We start from the raw sequence: 24578 nt of genomic DNA, 5'->3' as shown, positions 1-24578 counted from the left end.
CATAAAATAAACTTCCACCAGCTAATACACTGCAATTCTATAGCAGTGTAAGCCTGCCATCTGTTGGTTATACTTCATAAAACATTCAGCACAAACCGTTTATGGACAGGCATATTTGACATGGATCATTTTACTAAGTACATCTTATATGTTTTATGTTTTTACGATGCAGTTGAACCACGCCCTGAAAACAAACACAGGGTTGGGTATTGGGTTTGGGTTTATGCCAAATCAAGTTCTGGAGACTGAACATTTCTCTCACAGACATTTAGTGATATAACGTAACATCTAAACAGCACTAAATTAGTCATATTTCACATAAATCATTAAATGGAATGAAATCTGATTAGCACTAAGCGATCCTGTATTAATGTTGATTCAACAATGTCCACATTCGAAGTAGGCCTAATAATTAATAACAGTCTATTGAACCAACATTTGTATTGCGATGAAGCATTCATTTGGATATTCCTAACTTGTAACTGGAGGAAATAAAAATCTGATATGTTTGTTAAATGTTATTTAAATATATTTTTTGATATATGTTTTCATACTGCATTTCATTTCATGCTGTGTGTGCACATGTGCAGTTATATTTAAAATTTCCCAGTTACTTTGGAATTGCATGTCACCCAAGATAAGCGTATAAATGGCATGAAAGAGTTTACCATTATAATGGTATCACAAAACAGTACTATTACTGTAGATACTAATACGCAATGTTTTACATTGATATTAATGGCACAACACTGAAATAATGAACATCAATCAGCCTCTGAATAAATAACAAGATAAATAATCTTTATTTTAATATCCTTTTCATATATATATATATATGTATATATATATAAAATTATGTGTCCACAATTAATATTAACAAGGCAATACAGAGAAACCTTTATATATCAGTTGTCATACCACAGCCCCAGTAATGACCTGATTTTACCCATTGTGTGATGTCGTATTGGTAAAGGGAGAACGGTTCCTTGAGGGAAAGGGATCCTCTGATGAAATTTTACAGCACAAATAACAAAGCGTACCACAATTACAAGTGCACCCATCCTCTCTTTTAGCTGGATGACTTGGGTAACATCAGGTTTCTGCAGACTGAAGACAGACCAAGCCCTTCACTGTGCAAACTTCATTACCCAGGATTCATAGTTGGACATACTCTGTAAACCAGACACGATTCATCCGAACATTCTCGTTGCCAAACCAAATTATTATTACTGAAATTATCTATATTATTATTATTATCATTATACACATTATAATTTTCCCCTATAATATTAGACACAATTCCCCAGCAACCATAAAAACGAAACCATAACAATGAATAAACAACCCTTCTAGTCTACAAAATGAGATCCCTAGATGCCAAGTGCTTGAAGAAAAATAAAATAGTTTCACTCAGTTCTTTCACTGTTGGTAAATAAATTTCATTTAAGTAAGTTATCAAAAAATTAAATATACTGTATAGGTTATTAATTACAGTAACAAGGTTCCATGCAATCCTGTATTTTTTTTCTGTACAGAGTTCAAGATTTCAGTAGTAAATAACAAGACTGTACAATCCCACACTTCAGAGTGGCACATACCGTTCTGCCAAGTTGCCGAGACGTCCCCCGGCAGAGACTACCCGGGGTGTGTAACCGCTGAATGCCACTGCGCTAGCTTCCACGGAACCTGAAACACCGTCCTAGCATCTAACGGGAATCAAATTAACGCAACATCCACAAGGTGTCTGTTTCATTGTCGAGAACTCTTACTATTTACTTATTTTCCTCTACTGCACTGTGCGTAATGACATCCACGGCATGACTTTACAGTCAAATTTAGAATAAATTCATATAAACTGCGACGATAATGAGGCAAGATGAAAACCTGACAAATCGCTTGCTCTGGGCTAACGCAGTGGCATAGACCGCAGGGACAGAGGCCCAGAGGTGACACACACAACGCTTTATAAAATTATGATATTGACAAGACAGAAACCTCCTGGGTCCGCACAGTCAAATACACTTTCTTTAAAAAAATACCCTAGATCATCTTAAACTGAGGACAACTCCACAAAAAAAAAGGGGTGGGGGTGGGGGGGGGGTCCCTAACGAAGAGCAAGACGGCCATGTGCATCGTGCCATAGCGCCGAAAAGTCCATTGAAACTCTCACATTTGAAATGAACATTGGAGGAAAATGGAAGGAGGGTGGTGAGTGTGTATGCGCGCATGCGCGTGTGTGTGTGTGTGGGGGGGGGGGGGGGGCAGGAGGGGGTGTGCATGTGTATGTGTCTGTGTGTGTGTATGGGGGAGGGGGGCTAGGGGGCGCTGAAAATTTGTGATGGGAGTGATTCAAAAACATGATTTGTTTCACTGAATGGAATAAGGTCCAGGTGGCCGCTGCAGAATTAAATGTTGGGGCTGACCGGTGGGGCAGGTGTCCTGTGGTTATCCAACTGAAGGGAGTTTCTCCAATAGCTGCCTCCAAAAATATTATTTTACGCCTGAACAGACAAGAGATTTCACCGTGCCCACTGTTTCTTCCCCCAACAAATAAAGACTCTTTCCCACGATACAGTGCGTGACACCAATCACAGCACTGAGCTCATTTTTTCAGTTTAAACAAGCATCTTCCCTACGATAGTGTTGTTTCAGCACGCGGAAGAAATCGCTAAATTTAGTGCCCTTTCGGATTACTCCTCTGTGCCGTGAGCTGGGCTGTAATGTGAAAGTTGCTCTGAGCAGAGTGTTAATGTCTGATGCAATTGGGCCCTGCAGATTAGGGACATGGACTGAAATGGCAAATGTCTGGTGAATGAGGTGGTTCTGAACTTAAAGGCTTTTTTCATTCTCTACTAACTTTTTTTCGCATTTTATCTAGGGAAGCCTGAAAAGCTCTAACTATTGCGATGCCATTGTTCAAAAACAAAAAACAAAAAAAACCCCAAAAACATCCTGACAATATCAGTTCTTCTTAGACCCTGTTTTTCAAAATTTGTTTTGGTATAGAAGTCTAACGCCATCCTAGAAGCAGCAAGCAGCCTATAAGCTATCTGCACATTCAAAATGGAGCACGTCCTCCTTCAGCTAGACGATGTGAGCGAGAACTGCGGAGGTGAGGGCGGGGCGTGCACGGGTGAAGTCCGGCGCAGCAGGGCGTGAGCAAGGAGACACACGTGCTCAGACCAGCCCCTGAGAGGGAGGGGGGAGAAAAAAAGAGCTGGAAGTGAAAGAGATAGAGAAAGTTAGCACGGGGGAGGAGAGGAGGGACCACAAGAAAGAGAAAGACCCAGACGAGAGGGAAAGAGAGAGGGCAGAAAAGAGGGATGGATTGGAGGTGAGGGACGGAAAGAAAGGAGGGAGGGAGTGCTGGCGGACGAGTGGTCTGAACAGTGGTGCAGGCGGGGGGGTCCGCAGTGCAGCCAATCGGGGGAGACCGCACGCAGGCCTTCGCTGCAGGAACGGAATGTCAGTCACATCGGTCGAGATGCGTCCCGAGCGAGGGCGGGGCCAGGGGCGGGGCCAGGGGCGGGTCACCGCCCACGGCTCCACTGGGGATCCGATGGGGAGCTGGCGAAGTGTTGGAAAGGAGCGGGGTGGGGGCCTCCATCCGTCCGAGCTGCCTTCTTAAGGTGCCTGCTCAAAAACGCTCCCCTTCCCAGCTTGCCTCTCCACCACAGCCTGTCCCCGGGTGTTGCCCACTCCGGGACCTCCAAATCCCCTTCTTGAACCCAGCACACCCTCCCAATGTCCCCTCACACTCCCCCCCTCACCCCTCTGGTCCAGTTATTGCACTAATATGTACAGAGACTAATCAAAATCAAAGAGAACGAAAGCAACAATCACATCACTATATTCCGCAGCTGGTTTCACGCTCGCCCCTACCCGCGCGCACACACACACATACACGCGCTCACACGCGCGTGTGCGGGCGCACACACTCACACGCTCTCCGACACATGCAAGCCCTGTTTCATCTCTAGTGGTGGTTCAACATGCAAGATGTTCGGTGTACTTAGGGCTGAGGTGGGGGGGGGGGAAGGGTTGTCTCTTAGAAGGGGGGGGGAAGAGGGACTCTTAAAATTTCAGCTGCCTTCTCTTCCTGTATTTCTCCTCCTCTTGTCCTGAGGAGAGAAAAACAAAAATGGAGTCAGGGCAAGTCTCTGAGCTCACTGAGGAGCCCCCGCTGCCTGCACAGAGGCGAAGCAAGCGACTGGGACAAGGCATGATGCGTCCCCACACTTCACTCATTAACTTATCCATCCATTCATCCGTTCATTCATCCATTCCACACTTCTGATTTCTTTCAAACAATGATCTGTTTCAAGAATTTCCTGTAATTTAAGTTAAACAAAAATGTAGACACACTAATGATGCAGCGTTTGTTATGTGCATGAGGAAGCATTCACTAGTGCCAAATCTACGCCATTTTGTCAAAGGAAGGTGGGAAATCGGCGATGCTGGTCTAAGCATAAGAAGCAAGACTCCACACTAACCTCCAGGGTCCCTGCCATTTGGAATATTTGGTTTCTTAAAAATGAACTCATGACACTTTAAAAAAACCACGGGCAATGAACAGCTGAGAGGGCATGCCAGGATTAGATTTTTAGCACTAATTCTGGATAAATTGTGACATCGAGTTCACAAACTGAACCAAATATATTTGCTTTGAGGAGAGGTAAATAAACGTGTTGACATCTCCCTGCAGGTAAAGCTGGGTCAAACCACACAGACAGAGCTCCCTACTAGTACCCAAAAATAAATAGTGTTTTTAAGATGCACTACTGGAAGCAACAGTTTGCAAAGATGAACAAGCCATTATTTTCCATGAAGCAAAAACTTCACCACGTCTGAAAAAACTACATGCACTCTCGATCTACTTCTGTATAGGAAGGAGGGTATGGATTTTCTACTTCCAACTTCCATCTCAAAGCTCACATCACAAAATATTGGAAGGCCCACTTTGGAAACTGAAGCAACTACAACGAAAAAAAAAGCATCTACAGTGTGATGAGTGTGGCTCTCTTAGATGGGCTTTACTGTACAACTGTAAGGCTCCATCCGGCCCGGCTGTGCATGCCATGGGTGAGAATGGGAAAGGTCATAGAGAAGAGAGGTATACCTTTTCACAGAGGACAAGAGGAGAGAGTTAGGCTGTGTGAGGAACAAACACAAAGATCACTCTGTATGGGAACCATCGGTGGGGGGAACAAACATCACAGCCTAACCTTGTGTAATCGCCCTCGAGCCCCGCAGCCCAGGACAAATTTGTTTTAAGGGAGTCGGTCTGAGCGGTCTATTTGTGCTTCTGCTTAATGAGATGTCATTTAGCTTCAGGGACACTTCATAACGACAGGGCGACTGGCGTTCTCCCAGGGCCACGCGCTGTGCTGGGAGGGCTTCCGGTAAGTTCTCTTGTTTGCCCACACCCAAAGCAGGATCCGAAGCGCGCGCCTCACCTTCTAAGTGGTGGCGGGAGAGGTACTTGAGGGCCTCGTCCAGCAGGATGACCGGGATGGAGATCTTCAGGACCACAATCCACTGGGACCAGTGCAGAGGGGTCACTTGGAAAATCAGCTGCGGATTCGGAGCGAAGGGGTAGAGAACGAGAGCGACGACACAGCCGTTAGCATATCCATTGGTATGTTGATACATGCACACCATGAACAAGAGAAATACAGGGACTGGGGAAGGCAAAAAAAAAAAAAAAAAACTATTCATTTTTATTCATTTCACCACATCACTTCTAGGAAGTGTAGAATACAGTGAGAGTTCAGGCGATTATAAATGTCCACCTATCGGAAGGACCCCTGTCCAAAGAACAGCCACAGTTACAAATGTACGCACGTGTACCTTTGGATTACATTTCACATTACAGATGACATTCACAGTGAGTCCAGTTTACAGCACAGTAATAAGCGTAGTGTGATTTGTGTTGTAGTGTGATTTGTGTTGTAGTGTGATTTGTGTTGTAGCATAGCATAATAGGCGTAGTGTGATGTGTGTTGTAGTGTGATGTGTGTTGTAGTGTGATTTGTGTTGTAGCATAGCATAATAGGCGTAGTGTGATGTGTTGTAGTGTGATTTGTGTTGTAGTGTGATGTGTGTTGTAGTGTGATTTGTGTTGTAGCATAGCATAATAAGCATAGTGTGATGTGTGTTGTAGTGTGATTTGTGTTGTAGTGTGATGTGTGTTGTAGTGTGGTTTGTGTTGTAGTGTGATTTGTGTTGTAGTGTGATGTGTGTTGTAGTGTGGTTTGTGTTGTAGTGTGATTTGTGTTGTAGTGTGATGTGTGTTGTATTGTGGTTTGTGTTGTAGTGTGATTTGTGATGTAGTGTGATGTGTGTTATAATGTAATACGCTCACCGGCAGGGGCTCCACATAGAGGATGAGGAAGTGTAACGACATGGAGAGGACTATGGCTCCCAGCAGCCAGATGTTGACCCACGGGGGCATCCTGAGCAGGGACTGGTTCTCAGACAAGCTGGGGTGGGGGGCAAGACAGACGGCGAGACTTAACGCCATGGAAAACGTATCCTAAATTTCAATCTCAGAGACAAAGTTGTTTTTATAGACACAAGATTTTTTTTCTTCTCAGTGGCAACTCTGGGCACAAAATCGCAGAACTAATTTGCATAAATGCATATATTTATTCATAATTATAAATTAATTACCCAAAAGCTATACTGTAAGCTTTCGACAAGGAAGTGAACAAAAATACATTATTTTTCTATTGAATATCTAAGTAAAAAATCTGCTGGCACAAGTGAACAGATAGTCAAATTACCATTATTATTACTACTACAACTACAACTAATAGTAATAATAACAATACTACTGCTAATAATAATAATGATAATAATAATAATACCACAGGAACAGGCATGTTGTTGTACCCTTTTCCCCCTATGTTGCTGGTGCACACACCATAAGCCTAACCTAACAACACTAAAACATGGGGCGACATAGCTCAGGAGGTAAGAGTGGTTGTCTGGTTGTCTGGAGCGATCACTTCACTGGCTACCGGTCGCTGCCAGGATCCGGTTCAAAGCCCTGACCCTTGCCTACACTGCTGTCAACAGGACAGCCCCCATCTACTTGCAGGACATGACTCAATTCTATGTGCCTGCTTGACCACTCCGCTCTGCGGCAGCAGGGCGCCTTGTAACCCCTCCCACCCGCCCAAAGGGATCACAGAGCTTCTCCACCCTAGCTCCCCAGTGGTGGAACGAACTTCCTGTCCCTCTCCGAACCTCCCCCTCACTACCCATCTTCCGCCGTGGCCTGAAGACTCACCTCTTCAGACTATACCTAGACTAACCACCACCACACTGTATATTTCACTCTTTTATAAAAAAAAAAAAAAAAAAAAACCCTTTTCCTGTCACTTGTTACATGTTGCCCCATCCCAGCACTTCTTGGTAATTTGTATTTGTCCTAATACTGTAGCTTATTCTTCTGCCTAGTTGGCTTTGCAGATGTTAGACCAGAATAGTGTTCACTGTTCTCGGCTAGAAATAGCTGTACAAAATAAGTATTGTACCTTACTGAACCCGTGTTCAGCAGTTGTCTACGACCATGAAATGCACTTTTTTGTTCGTCGCTTTGGATAAAAGCATCTGCCAAATGAATGTAATGTAATGTAATGTAATGTCTGGCAGTCGGAGGGTTACCGGTTCGATCCCCCGCCCTGGGCGTGTCGAAGTGTCCCTGAGCAAGACACCTAACCTCTAATTGCTCACAACGAGCTGATTGGGACCTTACATGGCAGCCTTTCACCGTTGGTGTGTGAGTGTGCATGTGTGAATGGGTGAATGAGAGGCATCAATTGTAAAGTGCTTTGGATAAAAGTGCTATATAAATGCAGTCCATTTACCATGTTAACTTAGCCAATCAGCAATTAAAGATAAACAGTTCACATGAAGTAAGAGAGAAAGTTTACCACACACACACAGCTGGCAGCTGATGGTGCTATACAATGCCCTTTTCTTTTTTCTATTCCAGCACTTGGGACACACATCACGGATCATTTACATTCTGAGTATGTTATGTCTGAATAATCTTTGCCGCCATATATCATCACATATACACTGTCAGCAATCGATTGTTAAGAGAACTCAGTGACGGACCTTGTTTAGGTTCGACTCTGAAACTAGACCGCTTAGCTGAATATAAACACGCAGTCTGTCAATCTGTCGCCAGTTTCACAAAGTGTCTCCTGGCCTGGGACACAAACCGCAAATATGCTCTCGTCTGCCAAATACTTTTTTTTTTTTCCCCCTAAACAAATGTTTTTTATTTATAAAAATATGGCTTTGGTTGGTGTGAGGAGGTGTTGACAGGCCATTTCCGATCCGAACTGGCCATGGGCCGATGAGTCAAACGCTGGCAGGACGCTGGAACCTCTCCCAGTATTTTTTCCCCCCACATGACACGATGACGTCACTGTGAGAAGCACCGGCCGGTTTCTCTTGGTTCACCCATTCCCGGAATATACACAATGAACAGAGCGATGCACAAATATTTACGTCCCACTGCAAATACTTTTATGTGCGGTTAAATTAAAAGGAGATGGACAACAGTCGGAGAGCATAAGGGTTTGAGGAGTGCCTAGGGTTTCTTTACAGACTTATAAAACAAATACAGAGTTTGACTGGTAACAGCAAACATTTGAAACTGTGTCTTGTAAAAGCAGATATCGTAGGTCTAATTAAACAATTTATTTTCAAATAACATGATAAATAGCGATTTTAATTGATTGTATAAAATTGAATGTAAACATATTAATTTTCCAGAGAATAACCCTGGGTACCCTTCAGAATTTGAGAGATGGTGATTGTATTTACAACTCAACTCAAAATGGAACCAAAATGGCTGTTCAGTGGCCTTTAAATAACTCTATTTTGCTCAGCAGTGATGGACCAAGGGCAGAGACCTTCTTTGCTACAGTAATTAGTCCACAAAAGCTCTCTGAGGTTTTCAGCATGCCCCTTTGCCCAGTGATGCCTACCTGTTCAGTGCGTTGAACATCTCTATGGTAACCAGCACGGACAAAGCCATGGTGGTGGGGTAGCGTGACTCAAAGACCTCACAGTCGATCCCAGAGAACATGGGGTTGTCTTCAGTGCACTGCATGAAGTGCCTCTGTGGGGGACGGGATCAGGGCAAGAGGGGGGAGGTGCAGTTATCAAATTAAACTGCTACCAATGGAGGATGTGGCCACGAATACATCCATTGCAGTGCTGTAAAATGTGCAATATGATCTTGACGTATGCAAATAGGTTCAATTCCACGTGGCCTACAACAATGACTACGCTCCAACACACTATTTATGTAACTACATTTGTTACTTTCAACACATTTTGTGTCAAAGCTACTACTTTTGTGTTAAAAATATACAATTTGTGTGTTACAAAGGGAGACTTTTTTAATGCAGACTGTCTTGAAAGTACCACAAAATGTGTGTAAGTCCTTAACTTTACATGGATGTGCGTTAAAAAATGACACGTTATGTGTTGATTTTAACGCATCTGTTTTGAAAGTGTACTAATAAAACCACTTTAATTACAAGAACAACAAGAATAAAGACAAAACTATCGTCACCATGTTTAGAACTACGATCATTAAAGACAGAATTGGGAACTGGGTGCATCTTGCTTACCAACTGAGTGAAGGAGACCTGTGGGCCTTCTTCATCGCAGAGATACCACCATGTAGCTGCCCCCACGGTCCCCAGTCCAACATAACCTGCAGGACCAAGAAGAACCGCACACGGTCAAGCATTAATGCTGAATGCAGCTGTGGTTAGACTGAACCCCTGGGAGAAGATACTGCATTAGGCACTGTCTGCTCCAGTGTTAATCTCACGATCACGTAAACTTTATCACTCGTTGGGGCGCTACACTCTCAAAAAGGATGTGATAACATCCGACACATTTTGAGTTCCTGCTTTTGTGTCACTTTCAACACATTCTGTGTCAAGGTTACTACTTCTGTTACAAATATACAATTTGTGTGTTAGAGACCTTTTAACATAGACCGTGTAAAGTAACACAAAATGTGTTTTAAGTCCTTAGACATGGACATGTGTTAGAAAATGACAAGTTATTTGTGGTTTTTGACACATCTGTTTTGAGAGTGTACAGTGTGGGATGGCAGTGTAAAGCAGTGGTAAGGGAACTGGACAGAACCAGAAGGTTTATAGCCCAAATCCACAAGGCACTGTCGTTGCACACTTCAGCAAGGTGCTTAGAAAGGACTTCGGCAAGTAATGTAAATGGTAACCTGTACAAGTCACTGAGCTAAGTGAAAAAACGGTGCTGCGGAAGGTTCCAGGGCCTACCTCCGATGGCTAAGTATCTGAAGAACAGCCAGCCAGAGATGAGGGGCTCCTTGGGGTTGCGTGGGGGCTTGTCCATGATGTCCAGGTCAGGAGGGTTGAAGCCCAGAGCGGTGGCGGGGAGTCCATCGGTCACCAGGTTGACCCAAAGCAGCTGTACTGGGATCAGTGCCTCTGGGAGACCCAGGATGGCTGTGAGGAAGATGCTACAGGAACACAAAAGGTTGGGTCTGAGGATCATGTGGTAAGGGTTGCCAGAGGCTGTAGGACATTTCCTCAGGAAATACAAAACAGGAAATGCCAATGATTTTCACTATGTAGACAGGGAATCCTGCATGAAAAGCCTTTTTCATCATCATTGCCAGGTTAAGACTTCAGGTTTCATGAAGTCTTAACATTTACGAAAAACGAGAAGGCAGACAATGCCCTAATTTAACAGCTAGTGCAGGTACCCTTAGCAAGCTGGGACAAAGATAATTAAAACCAGTAAACCAGTGCGATCGCATAAGCCTCAGAGGGAGTGCAAGCCCACACAGTGGAAACGGAAGCCATCTTAGGAGGGGCAGCCCTTACCAGACCACCTCGCCCACGTTGGAGGAGATGAGGTAGCGGATGAACTGCTTCATGTTGTTGTAGATGGCTCTGCCCTCCTCCACCGCCGCCACGATGGTGGAGAAGTTGTCGTCGGACAGGACCATCTCTGAAGCCGACTTGGCGACCGCCGTCCCCGAGCCCATGGCGATGCCGATCTCCGCCTTCTTCAGAGCCGGGGCGTCGTTCACCCCGTCGCCCGTCTGAGAGGGACGGCAAAAACCGCTCGCCAAAATTTCACAAGGCCTTTCCTCGCCGACGGACGGCGTAAAATCAGAACGAACGCAGAGCAGCGGGGCCTCAAACAAAGAAGATTTCAGGAGCCGTTCGTCTTAATCTCTCGCGGGCCAATCAGCGCTCGAACGGCAGGGGTCTGGACGCCCGCGGAAACGCTCCGTCTGATTAGCGGCTGCGGCGGACGTGCCGTCTAGTCACTACACCGGGGGGGAAACAGAACGCCGAAAGGTCACGCCGCGGCAGCTTAGCAATTAGCGCGGCATTGTGTCGCTGAAAGGAGCTGTGTCAGGTACAGACGCCCGCGAGCGCCTCCCGTCCCGGGATGCGGGCGGACAGCATGAGGTGACAGCGCGAGAACAAAGACGAGGAGGGCTCCGCAACCAGCGCCGCGCGCGCCCTCTGGAGTGCAGCGGGGGGCCCCGAGTCATTAAGCTGCCATGTGACAGAGAAGCACGATAGCGCAGGGACAACGTGCTACATTTACACGGTTACGGGCTACGCCGGACTTTGCACTTTCCGTGCCGCGAAGTTCAAAGGCACATGCTGGAAGTGGGAAGGGGGCGGGGAGTGGGGGTTGTTAGCTACTGATGTTACCCCTAAAGGTGTATGGTAAGAGCGTATGGTAAATAAGCGCTTTAATGTAATTGTAAGTCAACACTAGGGGGCGAATGTTGTGTGAGCACGGGCGGGTGCGGTCTGCCGACGGGCTCTCACCATGGCCGTGATCTCGTCGAAGGACTGCAGGTAGCTGACGATCTTGGTCTTGTGGGCGGGCTCCACGCGGGCGAAGCAGCGGGCCTGCTTGACCGCCTCGCGCTGGGCCTCGGGGGCCAGGTCGTCGAACTCGCGGCCCGTGTAGGCCCTGCCGGCCACGTCCTCGTCCTCGCCGAAGATGCCGATGCGGCGGCAGATGGCCACGGCCGTGCCCTTGTTGTCGCCGGTGATCATGATGACCCGGATGCCGGCCTCCGCGCACAGCTTGATGGAGCCCACCACCTCCTTCCGCGGGGGGTCCAGCATGCCCACGCACCCCACGAACGTCAGGGCCGTCTGGGGAGGAGACAGGGGGTGTGAGGTGCGGGAAGGGGGTCATGTGCGAGAGAGCGAACGCACCATCCGAATAAGAAAGAAACAACACAAACATTGTCACGATGTCAGATAATTATGGCCCTGCCTGTAGGAGCCAAAAGCTAAGTCATTCAATCATTAATAACTGTACAGGTAAAGTTCAGCACACGCTTCACACTTTAGAGAATCCATAATAAACAAATAATGCGCTAATTAATAATAATGTAATAATAACAAATGTAACCATGAACATAGAATATCTTCCAAATATTTAACATACTCACGATATATTTCTATATTTTCAGTACACAGTATACATTATCAGTATAGATTCAGCAGAGCAGGGGGTGTAGCCTGTAAGCTGTACAGCCCCATCTTTCGGGGCAGGTCATTTCAAATCAAGTCCCAGTCCACGCTGAACCCCCTCCCTCTATGACTAGCTGACAGGCCCTGGCCAGGGCTCATACTCATCTGACCTCATACTCGGAGAACTTGGTGGCGTTCTCCAGGTCCATGCCCTCCCTCCTGGGCGGGTTGTCGCGGGTGGCGAGCGCCAGGCAGCGGAGGGTGTCCCGGCCCGTCCCCCAGTCCTTGATCAGGCTCATCAGCTGCTCCCTCAGAGGGGCGGTGAGCGGGACTTTGCCGGTGCCCACCCGCAGGTACTGGCAGCGCTCGATGACGCTCTCCGGGGCACCCTGCAGGGGAGGAACGTGGCCCCCCAAATCAAAGCCTACCCCGAAAAGGCACCCCCGTCCCCACCTCCGACACGCTTTTCGAATCTGGCCCGCGCTTCGGGGGAAATTCAGAGTCAATGATTCCGTCCATTACGAGCTGGCCACAAAATAGAACGCTTCGGTCTTGGCAAACGATGAGAGGAAGGTGAACGAATATTGAGGGCTTAACATTGAAAGCACAGTTTTGCAGGTACCTTGACGAACATCTTGCTCTGGGAGCCTGGCTTGGTGGGAGTGCAGTACACGGACATGGACTTGCGGTCGCGAGAGAATTCGAGGGTGAACTCTTTCTTCATCAGCTGCTTGATGACCTGCGGGGAGAGGGGGGGAGGGGAGAGGGGGGGGGTCTGTTAGAAGCACGGGCTCTGGCTCTGGCTTTGTTTACTGGCCGGGTTCCGGCCACCTGTCAGGCACAGGTGGCCGGCGAGAAGTCTGCCGTTAATCCTCTGCCCGGTGATGCCGATGGCTCTGACAGGGCCCTGGCGAACAGGCATCACTCCCCAGCCTAGCCTGGAGCAAACGGACGGCAGGCCAGAACCGGGTGCCAGTCAGGACCTCAAAGGCACGTTCAGTCTACAGAGACTGGAAGCCTCCTGCTCAAACTGGACTGTATCGCCACGGATACCGAGAGACAGCTCAGCATGCCTAACGTAGAACTTCCTGTCAATGGCATTGTTAATGCAAAAAGTGCTCTGATTTGGTAGCTCATTATGAATATTCATGAGAGGCCATGGTCATAGACAAAATATTCACAGCTGGCTCATCCTAGACACAGAAATACTGCTGAAAGTACCCAGAACACATGGGACAGATCTCTACTGAATGATCTTTCGTATGTTAAGAATTGGCCCGGATTGTCAGTTAACAACGTATATTATAATAAAAAATTGTTGTGAATCACAACATGTTAGATAGACATTTTATATTGTTCTAATTTCACAGTAGCAACCCTGCAATTTGTGGCATAAATGTAATATGTGCTAACATTTTCAAATAATAACCAAATTCTCTGCATACTTCATAATTTATTAAACTTTACATTAAATGACCAGTTACTAACCAGACATGCACATGCGCACAAACACAGACTTCATGTTTTTATACACAAAGGATGATTGAGCTCACATATTAACGAAAAGCAACTGGTGGTGATATTTATGTAGGCTAATTTACTTTCAAAACCTTGTTTGAATTGAAAATTGATTTTCCTGGTTATGCTCGGAAGAGACGTATATCACAACATTTCATGCATTTCCTCAACAGGCCACTAGGTGTCACCCTTGTAACAGCTCCCGTTTGCCAAACGGTAACGTTTCCAGTCAAGCTCCTTGTAAACAACATCTCCACTAGGTTATAACCCAGACATGTTTGACGGTAGCGGATGATGAGAGTCTGCACACAAGGCACTTGACAGATGCTCAGATCAGATGGCGCAAGGCCTTATTAAGCCAGATGCCTGGCCCTTCCGATCGCGAGACAAAAGAGAACCAGAGAGTCTCTCAACGAACCGCAAGGAAAAAAGGCTAAACGTTCTTTTTACTCGCTTACGCAGGAAGGTTCACGGTCGAGTGTGTTAAAACGAAAGCCAAGTCGTTTTTTTTTTCTTGTTGAAAGCCTGCTACTGACGTGAATGTTTAGCTGACCACTTCATAAACTTATTCTTGTCTAAATATTATTTCTTCCTAAAGTTCATGTCACCGGAGGGGCTTTTAACCGGTAATTAAACTGATAGGAATGCCAGCGGCCGTGTCCAGAGCTCGCCGGAGAACTTGCAGCTTATCGGTTGTTCCTGAGCAGAGCAGACTCAGCGCCAGACCCGTCCGTCTCTGTCTCTGAAGAGCGTGGCGTGCTGCAATGTCACTGAATAGATACAGGCTGTAATGCTAATCCAACCCAGTCAAATTAAATGGGGGGGGGGGGGGCGGGGTTGATGATTTTCCAAAGTTTCGGGCATGACCCCCTGGCACATAAACCCCACCGGCCCCTCAGGATCCATGTCTCTAAGACTCATAATGTAACAGGACTATTCCTAACACTCTCAAACCTATTAGCACCTCACTGTCCATTTCTGAAACTCATAACAAACAAACACACAAACAAAAAAGCTTAAAAAAGAAAATGGTTTTCGGAGTATAAGCCTGACAGTATGATGTATATTCAACTAGGCTAATATCAGATGCAGAATACTCTAGCACCGGTAGGTAATTTGCTGCTAATGACAAACGGGACTGCGGTGCTGTGAACCCTATCAGGGCTCTCACACGACGCTCCACGGCCGCGGCTCACACTGAGGGCCTGACACTTACCGAGTTGCACGCGCCGGCCCGCTCCACCTTGCTCAGCCCTGAGACGTCCGTCTTGAACACGTTCATCTTCTCCACCAGGGTGGTCAGCGCGGTCTCCGTGGCCTCCCCGACCTTCTCGTACACGCCCTTGGCCTGCGGCACCAGGAACGCACAAAGTGAACAACGTCGACCGCGGCTAACGGCCCTTACAATCCCTGGTCTTCTCACACAGGCAGATTTGAGGAGGTAGTCTGGCACAGACAAGAGCTGCCAGGAGAAATGTGTAGGTAGATATTTCTACAGCACCCAGCCACTTTTGCTTTTCGTGAGCAAATTAAACGAATCTACAGTACATGTTGCAACAGCCATTTCTTTTTTCTTTTCTTATAAAAGGGTCTTCAGGTCTGTAACAGGGAGAACAAAATCATGAAACTATTCTCTCTCTCTCTCTCTGGGTATGTGTGTGTGTGTATGTGTGCGTGTACGTGCACGTGTGTGTGCGTTTGTGCGTGTGTGCATGCATGTGTGTATGTGCATGTGTACGTGCATGTGTGCATGTGTTTGTGCATGTGCGTATGTGTGTGCGAGTGTATGTGTGCGTGCGTGCATGTGTGTGTCTGGATTTGTGTGTGTGTGTGTGTGTGTGCATGTGCGTGTCTGTATGTGTGTGTGAGTGTGTGTGCGTGCGTGCATGCGTGCATGCGTGTGTATGTGTGTGTATGTGTGTGTTTCTCCACACACAGACTGGCAGCTTTCAGTGGCTCAGCCCTCCTTGTAAACAGTGCAGTGTTTTATCTGAGTGAAGAGCCGCTTTGCATACCAACCCCCGATTCATTTTTCTAACAGGCGGGGATACATGACAGTTCTCCGTCGGATTTATCCGCTCGCAGACACACAGCTTAATGGGGCCGCAGTCTAGGAGAAGACAGACGGCGTCTACCCGACTCTTTCACCGCGCATTTCCTGACAGCGCCGCCTGCTACAATGTGGCAGACGCGCGAAGGTCTGCGCGCTCTGTGGAGAGAGAGAGGCCGCGCGGGTGCGCCCGCGCCCTCCGCCTGCGGTGCCAGCCACAAAGCCACCCGATCAGCCGGGCTTGCCAGGGGCGCCTCCCAGCGCAAACACAGCGGGGCGACCCATTTGACTGCAGGCAGGGACGCGGAGTGCACCGAAACAGGGACGCGCCCCTAGAGAACACCGCGACAGAACCGGCCCGCCCTGCACAAAAAAAAAAAAACGCTGACAAAAGGGACGAGGATGAAACGACGTCAAGCCGCTGTCGGCAGAGCGGAGGGAGCAAAGGGAAGACGATAAATAAACTGAACAAGGACTGGCAGAGCAGACGCTGCTCCGGGGCACTGCGTACTCAGGGAGACTTCATCATTACTGCGGTTTATGCCCCCTAGTGTTAACATCAGGGCACTGTCACTACAAATTGCTTTTATAATGGGCTCTTATGGGCTGGGCACCACTAGATGCATGACACTATAATAAATTCAATTCCTTTCAGCTAAAAACTTCTGCACATTCACTCACACTCACTCACTCACTCACTCACTCGCTCGCTCTCATACTGTCATACTCACACTTCCTCTCGCTCACTCGCTCGCTCGCTCTCATACGGTCATACTCACACTTCCGCTCACTCTCTCACTCTCTCACCCTCTCACCCTCTCACCCTCTCACCCTCTCACTCTCTCACTCTCTCACTCTCTCACTCTCTCACTCTCTCACTCTCTCACTCACTCACTCACTTACTCACTCACACTGGAGAGGGTGTGAGCCAGGAGAGTGGGGACCTCACCTCGTTGTAGTCCAGGGAGGAGTCGTTGCACATGGCACAGATGGTGGCCAGCTCTATCAGGCCATCGAAATCCCCAGACTGAACAGGCCGATCTCCTTTAAGACTGAGAGATCACAGCCCGGATCAGTGACACCACAAGGTGGCAGAACGGGTTGCTTTGGCAACCATAACGAAAGAGAAAGCCAAGCAAACAGCCACAAACACACACAGCTTTTTCAATGATATTGCCACAACTGGACTCATTATACCAAGAAAGAAATTCAGCGATGCCTTTTAGGTACTGTTTGATGTACCCACATTCCCACTTGAAAGCCTGCCTGTGACAGATCATGTGAAAGACTGGAAAGACATGATTGGCACATACTTCACAGCAAGACTGTCCATGCCTCTATTTATAGCCCAAAATATTTTCAGAAGTCATTCTTTAATCATCACTGCAAGCATGTAGCGTACCAAACCTCTGATGATCTGAACATTCCGAGTTTGACAGAACCTGCATTTATGCTGGATAATATTTCACTGTCAGTAAGTGAAGCATTATTATCCTCTGAGTAACTCTGGCTTCACTATTCTATAATGACCCAAATTTTGCAGCAGCCTGCTTACACAAATATTTATCAATGGAGCAGCAAATGAAAGGCTCTTTGCATCCAACACTCGGTATTCGTTACCAAGCTATTATTTTGCAATTTGGATGCTACGTGCATGCTCTAAACAAGGCAAGATAGTGTTGATCTTCTCATTCTGCATTTATGAAAAGTGGACACACTCATGACCAGCAGGAGGCTTATAATGAATCTAACTATTCAACCCAGTGTGGTGCAGTTCAATTAAATTATCTGATGCTTCTCCAGGGTTGTCACGTTCATTTATTGATGCCCATCATCTGTGTCTGGGTATTATTAAAGTTAATGTGGAAATGTTATTTGAATAAGAAAACAAAAAAAATCCATGGCTAGTGCTACATGAGATTCTCCTTCAATAATGGATGAATGGGGCTCAATATCTTAAAAAAACAAAAACACTGGAATTATTTAGACACAGAGAAAACGTTACTTAATGCAACAATGCTGTGGTTCAGGTGTTCTTTCAAACTGAGGAAGAAAAAAATAACCTCTGTTCAAGAAAACTAATAATTTATCACTGAATGCATTTTTATAAAGGATCAAAGTGTTCGCATAGGTTTTCTCTCTGAATGTTATATAAGGATCTTCAGTAACAGGCAGCTATGGGGAAGTCTTTGGATACCTAATGAAACTGAACACCAAAGAGCCAGATCCAAAGTGAAGAACACAAAAAAAAGAAAAGAAAATGGCGGCCCACGCAGACTGGACATGAACTGCGGTCTTTCCGCTGCTTTTGAGAAAGTCCCACAATGCATATGCGGTTCCTTGTCCGGGGTTTCTGACCGATGCAAGGGCACTTGTGGAGGGGTCAGGGGAGAGATTAGGCTGTTAAATATCCAATTAGGGGACTGTGTCATTAAACACCTCACGGGCCGGGTTTCTATTAAAACTGGATGGGGTACTCACACTTGTCCCTCAGGGGCATAGGTGGATCCAGTGATGGAGAACTCATGCACTGAGCAGTTGGACTCATCCGCCTTGTCCACCACGAACATCTGGAAAAAGAGAAAACCGACGACAACATCAGGAGCGTGGTCCAGCCAATAAACAGCGTAGCTCCCGAATTACTTTTTGACAACCACTGCATTACACCACAAAATTTTATTTTCACATACTTGCAGCAACTTACATTTACATTTTGCATATCATATATTCATATTTACATTTACATTATTCCGTTTTTACATAGCCATAATAATAATAATAATAATAATAATAATACAGAAATTAAAAAAATAATAATAATAATAATTATTATTATTATTTTATATACTCAATCTCAGCTGTATTTGTAGTTTACATACTCAATCCAAGCTGTATGTGTGACCTCTAAACCATAGATATTTCCATACCAGCTCAGCCCGGCTCAAATTCATTCAGCAGAAAGCCCTTTATTATCATGCCTTTTAAGGCCGGGAGCGTGGCTGCGCACATTAACGAAAGCAAGGAAACGGTGCCAAAAACAAACAGCAGGTACAATGAGGTCTGTCGTCAGCGTGACCCCCGGCGACCCACGGACCGCGCGCTCCACGCTGCGCGGGCCGGGCGCGGAGGGGGGAGTGGAAACGCGTCACTGCGCTGCCAGACCGCGGGGTTAACAACACAGGGCGAAGAGAAGGAGGGGGGTGGGGAGAGAGCACATTATCATTTGGCATGGCCCTGCCCAGCAGAGGGGTTTCCCTTCAGAAGCAGCCAATCAGGCGCCGCCTGATGTCACTCAGCAAAGCTTTTCTCTTTTTTTTTTTTTTTTTCCTTTTTCCAGTAAGCATCTGGGAGTTCCTCTGTTTTACTGACCCAGCACAAACCGACCGCGGCTCGCAGTGCCAGAGCTGAAGGGCCTGTCCTCAAACACTGCCGGGTTTGTTTCCTCTGATTTCTATCCAGGGAGGAGGGGGGGGGGGGGGGGGCTGAAAAGCGGACGGCTGTCAACAACACGTCTGGATGGTGGGTACTGAGGCAACTAGGATCTTGTTAAAAATCTCATGGTGATCTCGGGGTTAGGGTGGGTTGGGGGGGGGGGGTTGGGGGTGTTCAGGTAGAAGGCGGAGGGGCGGTGGAGCCGCGGGCACAATCAGAAGCCACCGAAGCGTCAGGAAGAGAAATCGTGGCTAAACACCGTGCCGGGAGCTATGAGAGAGGTGCCGATATGCTCACCTTGCTCGTGGAGATTTCTCCTCTCTGAGCTACTCAGGTATCGATTTCCATTACAGAGAACTCGGCAAGAATAATTAGAAATTCATTCAGTTATATCCACTCCACCGTCTTGGCTTTACGGGTAATGACACCAGGGGGCCCTGGTTGGTGGAATCCGATAGACTGTTAATTCATTTCAGAGCGCGGATCGCATTATGAGGCCTGGCCATTTCAGACCTTCAAGTGCCGCTGTTCGCCAAGGACTGAACCGTGAGCATGAAGGATTGGAGAGAAGGTCGTTCAGAACACATTCCAGTTTTGAAAAAAAGTTATTGAACTTCTGTAATAGGAGCGTGAGAAACTGTTATGAAAGACAGAGCCAATCTAGATTTGAGGACCTGACTCCATGGAAAAAAGCCGCTCTTTTCCTCTGTAGACTTGCACTGGAGGTGCTACGCTAGGTAATCTCCTACTCCCCCGGGCACACAGTTTCCTCCGCACCACGTCTGCCAGGCGACCAGCTAGCTGGTCAGACGCAGTGTGAGCAAATCCAATTTGCCTGTTGCTAAATGGCCTCTAAATCCCATAATGCCACTGGGGACACAATCAAACACAAATAAAGTGTCACTCCAAAAGAAAATGCTTCCCAAAAATCTGTGCTGTACTGCATACATTAGGCAGCTTTCTAATCAGCCAAATTGCCATAGTCCTGTGCTATCAAATCCAAGTAACACAAAAGGAAAATGTAAGTATTAACTCCTAAATATTCCCTTTAAGTACGTGACAGAAATTTCCAATATACTGTGTCTATATATAAATACAGTATGTATTTATATATATACTATATTTAAAAAGTATACATATAAGGGGCAACACACAAATACACACGTATGGGCATGAACACAAACACAGGAGCATACGTACACTGTATTTGCCGCAGTTCCAGCACGCTGATTGTTTGATTGGCAGGGAACGTTAGCGCTATCGTGCTATACAGCGCTGAGGTCAGAGCGGCTGAGGAAGGACAGGCTCCATCGCCGGCGGAAGAGATTACCAGCGGGGACAAAATAACAACGTGGCCTTTCAGCCGCCTCCTCTCGGGCCATCGCGATCCCCCGCCGCAGCGCCAGGGGAACGTTCGGGGGGGGCTTACGGGGCCGATTTCACCCCTGCCCCCCCACCCCGACTAACGAACCCCAGCCGGGGTTCACAGGGAGATGAAAATCGGAGGGCGATCCTCCGGCCAGCTCCTCGGGGACGAAGGCGGTCCCACGAATAACTACGGGACGGATGGCGGATGGCGGCTTCCCCGTTCGGCTGGCGGGGAGAAAAAGAAGCGCCCCTCTTATCAGGGCGCGGGGAAGAAACGAAATAAAACGCGGGACCCGTTCGTGACCCGCCAGCAGTCACACGCTGCAGTGCAATGACCATGTGGGAAAAGACAAAATGTTCTTCAAGGATGAATGGCCTAAAGGGACAAACATGGAGGGGGGAAGGGGGGGGGAGGGGGTGGGGTTGACGCGATTGCATCTACTCAGCGAAGGCGCCATTTCCCGAAAACATTCAGAATTCCCTGCTGAGGGAATACCCCCGACAAGAAAATGACATGGTCAGTGTCGCGCGACACAAAGCATTCCAAACCCGGAACGTTCCGCCCCGAGTTCTCACGGCTTATCTGGAAAAATGCGGCACGTTAAAAAACACACATCGATCCACAATCAAATGTAGTTTTCAGTTAGTCCCTGAGACTGTTGAGCAGGTCTGTGACTCATGCTCTAACCAAAAGCAAACGACACTGAAAAACACGGTATAAGGTGTTCTCTCACTGAGAAGCAGACAACCGCAAAGATATCGACTGATTGGGCAATTTTACGAAACAGGGCAAATAAAACCTTGGCAACAACATAGATTCTACTGCCGTATCCAAGTTGGGCCCTGTCTACACACATCTGACTGAGCAGTGGGTGGTCTTCTGCTTTATTTAATTCTGTAATTCCAGTAAGTTCTATTTCTTAAGGTCAGCAGTTGCCATATTCTGCATTACAGGATTCAGAACCTCCAGGCTGAAAGACAGGAGTAAAACTTTGCCAGGAGCCAAGTCTTTCACTAGCATTTCATTACCGTCCTTATTTGTATTTGTTTTTCAGTTCTCGAAAGCCACGACACAAGCTCCCTCTATCAAAGCCATGTTGTTCTGGGTTGCCATGGAGACAGGTCCATGCACCATTTTAGAGATGTTCCAACGCTTTATTTATTTATTTATTTATTTATTTATTTATTTAATTACTTATTTATTTTAGACTTGTCTATGAGTAATGTTGTGGGACTGCATGCTCCCCAAGTTGGGGCAGCAGTAATTGGACTACAGTATACTTTCCAGTCACCATCATAACGGTATCCGTAGCAGCATGAAATACAGAGCAAGCCTTCCAGCGCAATAAAAGTGGGAAACCAGTATTCCTTTTACACAACTTGGGGGTAACCGCAGAAAGACAGACTCTGGGGGGGTTTGAATGGGAAAAAAAGAGCTATTACAAAGGAGACTCCAGACTCAATCCCACAGAATCTGTCTCGGAAGAAATGGCTTTCGTCAGTGACACCACATGACATCCCGGCGAAACGTTCGTCAAGCCTTTTGCGCGGAATTTACTGCGCATGTCACCGTTTCTGGTCATCAGAGTTCTGTACCGAGCAGAATGTGACAGAGGAACCGTGTTTGAACTCCATCCCGTTTCTGCGGATGGAGGCGGCACAGACTGCACCCTCTTCAACTCCAGCGAAAGACAGCTCCGCCGTACAGTTTTACCGAACATTGGGAAGCAAAGTGCTGAACTCTAACTGCACTGTGCCAAAACGAAACAAGCAAGCATACATACGAAACAGAAGTAGAATGAAGAAAATAACCAATAAAATGCAGGCATCTCTTTCATGCCTTTGTACTTGACACTTGAGGAAATGAAAAAATGAACAATAAAGAAATGAAAAAAAAATAATCTGCCCTTGGGAAGACAAAACAGAGAGAAGTAAATGACTTTATGGATGAACACTACCGCAGTTCAACCTGAGTTCAGCCGTTTGGAAAAACCTACAGGCTACATGTAATGTTTCAGAAAACAGGAATTTCCTCTACAAATGCTGTTTCTTTTGAGTTCAGAAAATCAGCAAAAACCAGCATGCTTTGTGGCTACGTGTGGCAACAGCAGCGAAGCCCATTCACCTACAGTACTTCGGACCCTTTCTGAGTGTAGCCTCTTTTTCACAAGGGCACACAGAAAACAAAAGTGTCCTTCTTTGATTGGCGAGCCACGTCTCTCTCCAGGGAAGTACAACAGACGACTTTAAACGCTAAAACCGTGTTCTGCGTCCGTGACTGCCGCACTGCAACCGGCCAACGAGAAGCCATTTTGTGTCACGTGCGCCTGCGGAGGGCAACACGCAGGGTCCGTTATCAATGAGGGAAACCCCCCCCCCGCGCGTCTCCGTCGGTCACGGAGAGGGGGCCAGGAGAGCTGACGCAGCCGAGCAGGGCTAGCATGGGCGCGGGCTATAAATAGCTCCCGGGGGGCGCGCTCCGGCTCTCCTGCTGTCGGCCGACATTAACGCAGCCAGATTAAACATGTCACCAGGAGGGAACTCCCAGCAGTTAAACATTTACTAAACCCCCCTCCCCCCCCGCCCGACAGGCCCGACGCCCGCGTCACCGGACTGCCTGATGCCGCTTTCGCTGGCTGGCTGGGATAAGATAGCAACCGCTGAACCGCTGCCTGTGGGCAAAGTATCCCCTTTATCGGAAGAAGGCCAAAACGCTCCCCCGTTTCCTGCCTGTTCCTACTACTACTATCTTTCTTATACACACTCACACTCACACACACACACACACACACACACACACACACACACACACGTATATGTATATGGACACACATACATACAGAGAAGCATACAATTTATGCCCTTTCCCAATTTATATGGAACAATCCATATGTGAATATACTGTTTGTAACAGGTAATCTTTTAGTGAAAACCTAATTTTATCTGTTATGACGGCCTGGGAAGAGACAGAGAGGCCTCTTGAGGGGGAGATGTAGAGGGCAAAAGGAAAGGCATAAAGAATTATGAGAGCATCAATAAAATCTACACACAGACCACACGCATACTTATATCTACAAAATAATATAATAACATAACTGTTGCTAGCTCAATCACAAAATTCACAGTTTACAAATGCATAGACAATTACAAATCTGCAGGTCATGCAAATCATCCCTGTAGGCTACTGTCTCAATACCTGCGTTTAGGTAATGAAATTAGATTTTTTTCACTAAAAAATAATAAATTAACTGACAAAATGAAGTTTCCTGCCCTTACCAATAGGCCATGAGGCCAGAGACATACTAACAGATGGCAGTAATGGATACTGCATTATCAGTGATGAAGAAATTCATTACACAGCCATTCAGGCAACAGAGAGCCACGTGCTAGCCCTGTAGGCATCGTTCTGATAATCCTACTGCACACATCGCTGCCTGCAGGTTGTCATGGAAGCCACAGTCTCTGTTAGAGGTTGGCTGCACGAGTGAGGACAACAGCCCTTCGGCAAGGCATGTCCACATATTACAAAATAAGAACAGAACAATAAGAAACGTTAAAATATCAAAACACATTTTTAAAAAATATACACTTCAGCCACTCTTTGAAACCATCCAAGTACTGTTCCACTAACTATTTATGTTCTGATTTAGCTTTAAACCCCTGGGGCTATT

The 24578-nt window shown here is 46.8% G+C and overlaps 1 protein-coding gene across 2 annotated transcripts in view; it reads right to left on the bottom strand.

Annotated features, from left to right (window-relative positions):
* Nucleotides 1-2846: 2846 nt before the first annotated feature.
* Nucleotides 2847-24578, bottom strand: part of atp2a3 (ATPase sarcoplasmic/endoplasmic reticulum Ca2+ transporting 3) — a 61533-nt gene continuing 39801 nt past the window's right edge. Inside the window, exons 9-22 of one of the 2 annotated variants that reach the window (XM_064352197.1) lie at nt 18589-18677; nt 17057-17159; nt 15274-15405; nt 13162-13278; nt 12710-12928; nt 11880-12215; nt 10911-11131; nt 10341-10543; nt 9660-9745; nt 9009-9142; nt 6365-6482; nt 5457-5574; nt 5120-5151; nt 2847-4121 (exon numbers count right to left, since the gene is read on the bottom strand). In XM_064352197.1, the coding sequence (XP_064208267.1) occupies nt 5147-5151; nt 5457-5574; nt 6365-6482; nt 9009-9142; nt 9660-9745; nt 10341-10543; nt 10911-11131; nt 11880-12215; nt 12710-12928; nt 13162-13278; nt 15274-15405; nt 17057-17159; nt 18589-18677 (1881 nt within the window). In that variant the 3' untranslated portion in view covers nt 2847-4121; nt 5120-5146. The remainder of the gene's footprint in view (nt 4122-5119; nt 5152-5456; nt 5575-6364; nt 6483-9008; nt 9143-9659; nt 9746-10340; nt 10544-10910; nt 11132-11879; nt 12216-12709; nt 12929-13161; nt 13279-15273; nt 15406-17056; nt 17160-18588; nt 18678-24578) is intronic. The other variant, XM_064352196.1, reaches the window with a different exon arrangement.

This window comes from Anguilla rostrata, chromosome 9, assembly GCF_018555375.3.
Source record: "Anguilla rostrata isolate EN2019 chromosome 9, ASM1855537v3, whole genome shotgun sequence".
In the NCBI taxonomy this organism is placed as follows: domain Eukaryota; kingdom Metazoa; phylum Chordata; class Actinopteri; order Anguilliformes; family Anguillidae; genus Anguilla; species Anguilla rostrata.
Note: the sequence above shows the minus strand (reverse complement) of the source record. Positions and strands in the feature narration are given on the sequence as shown.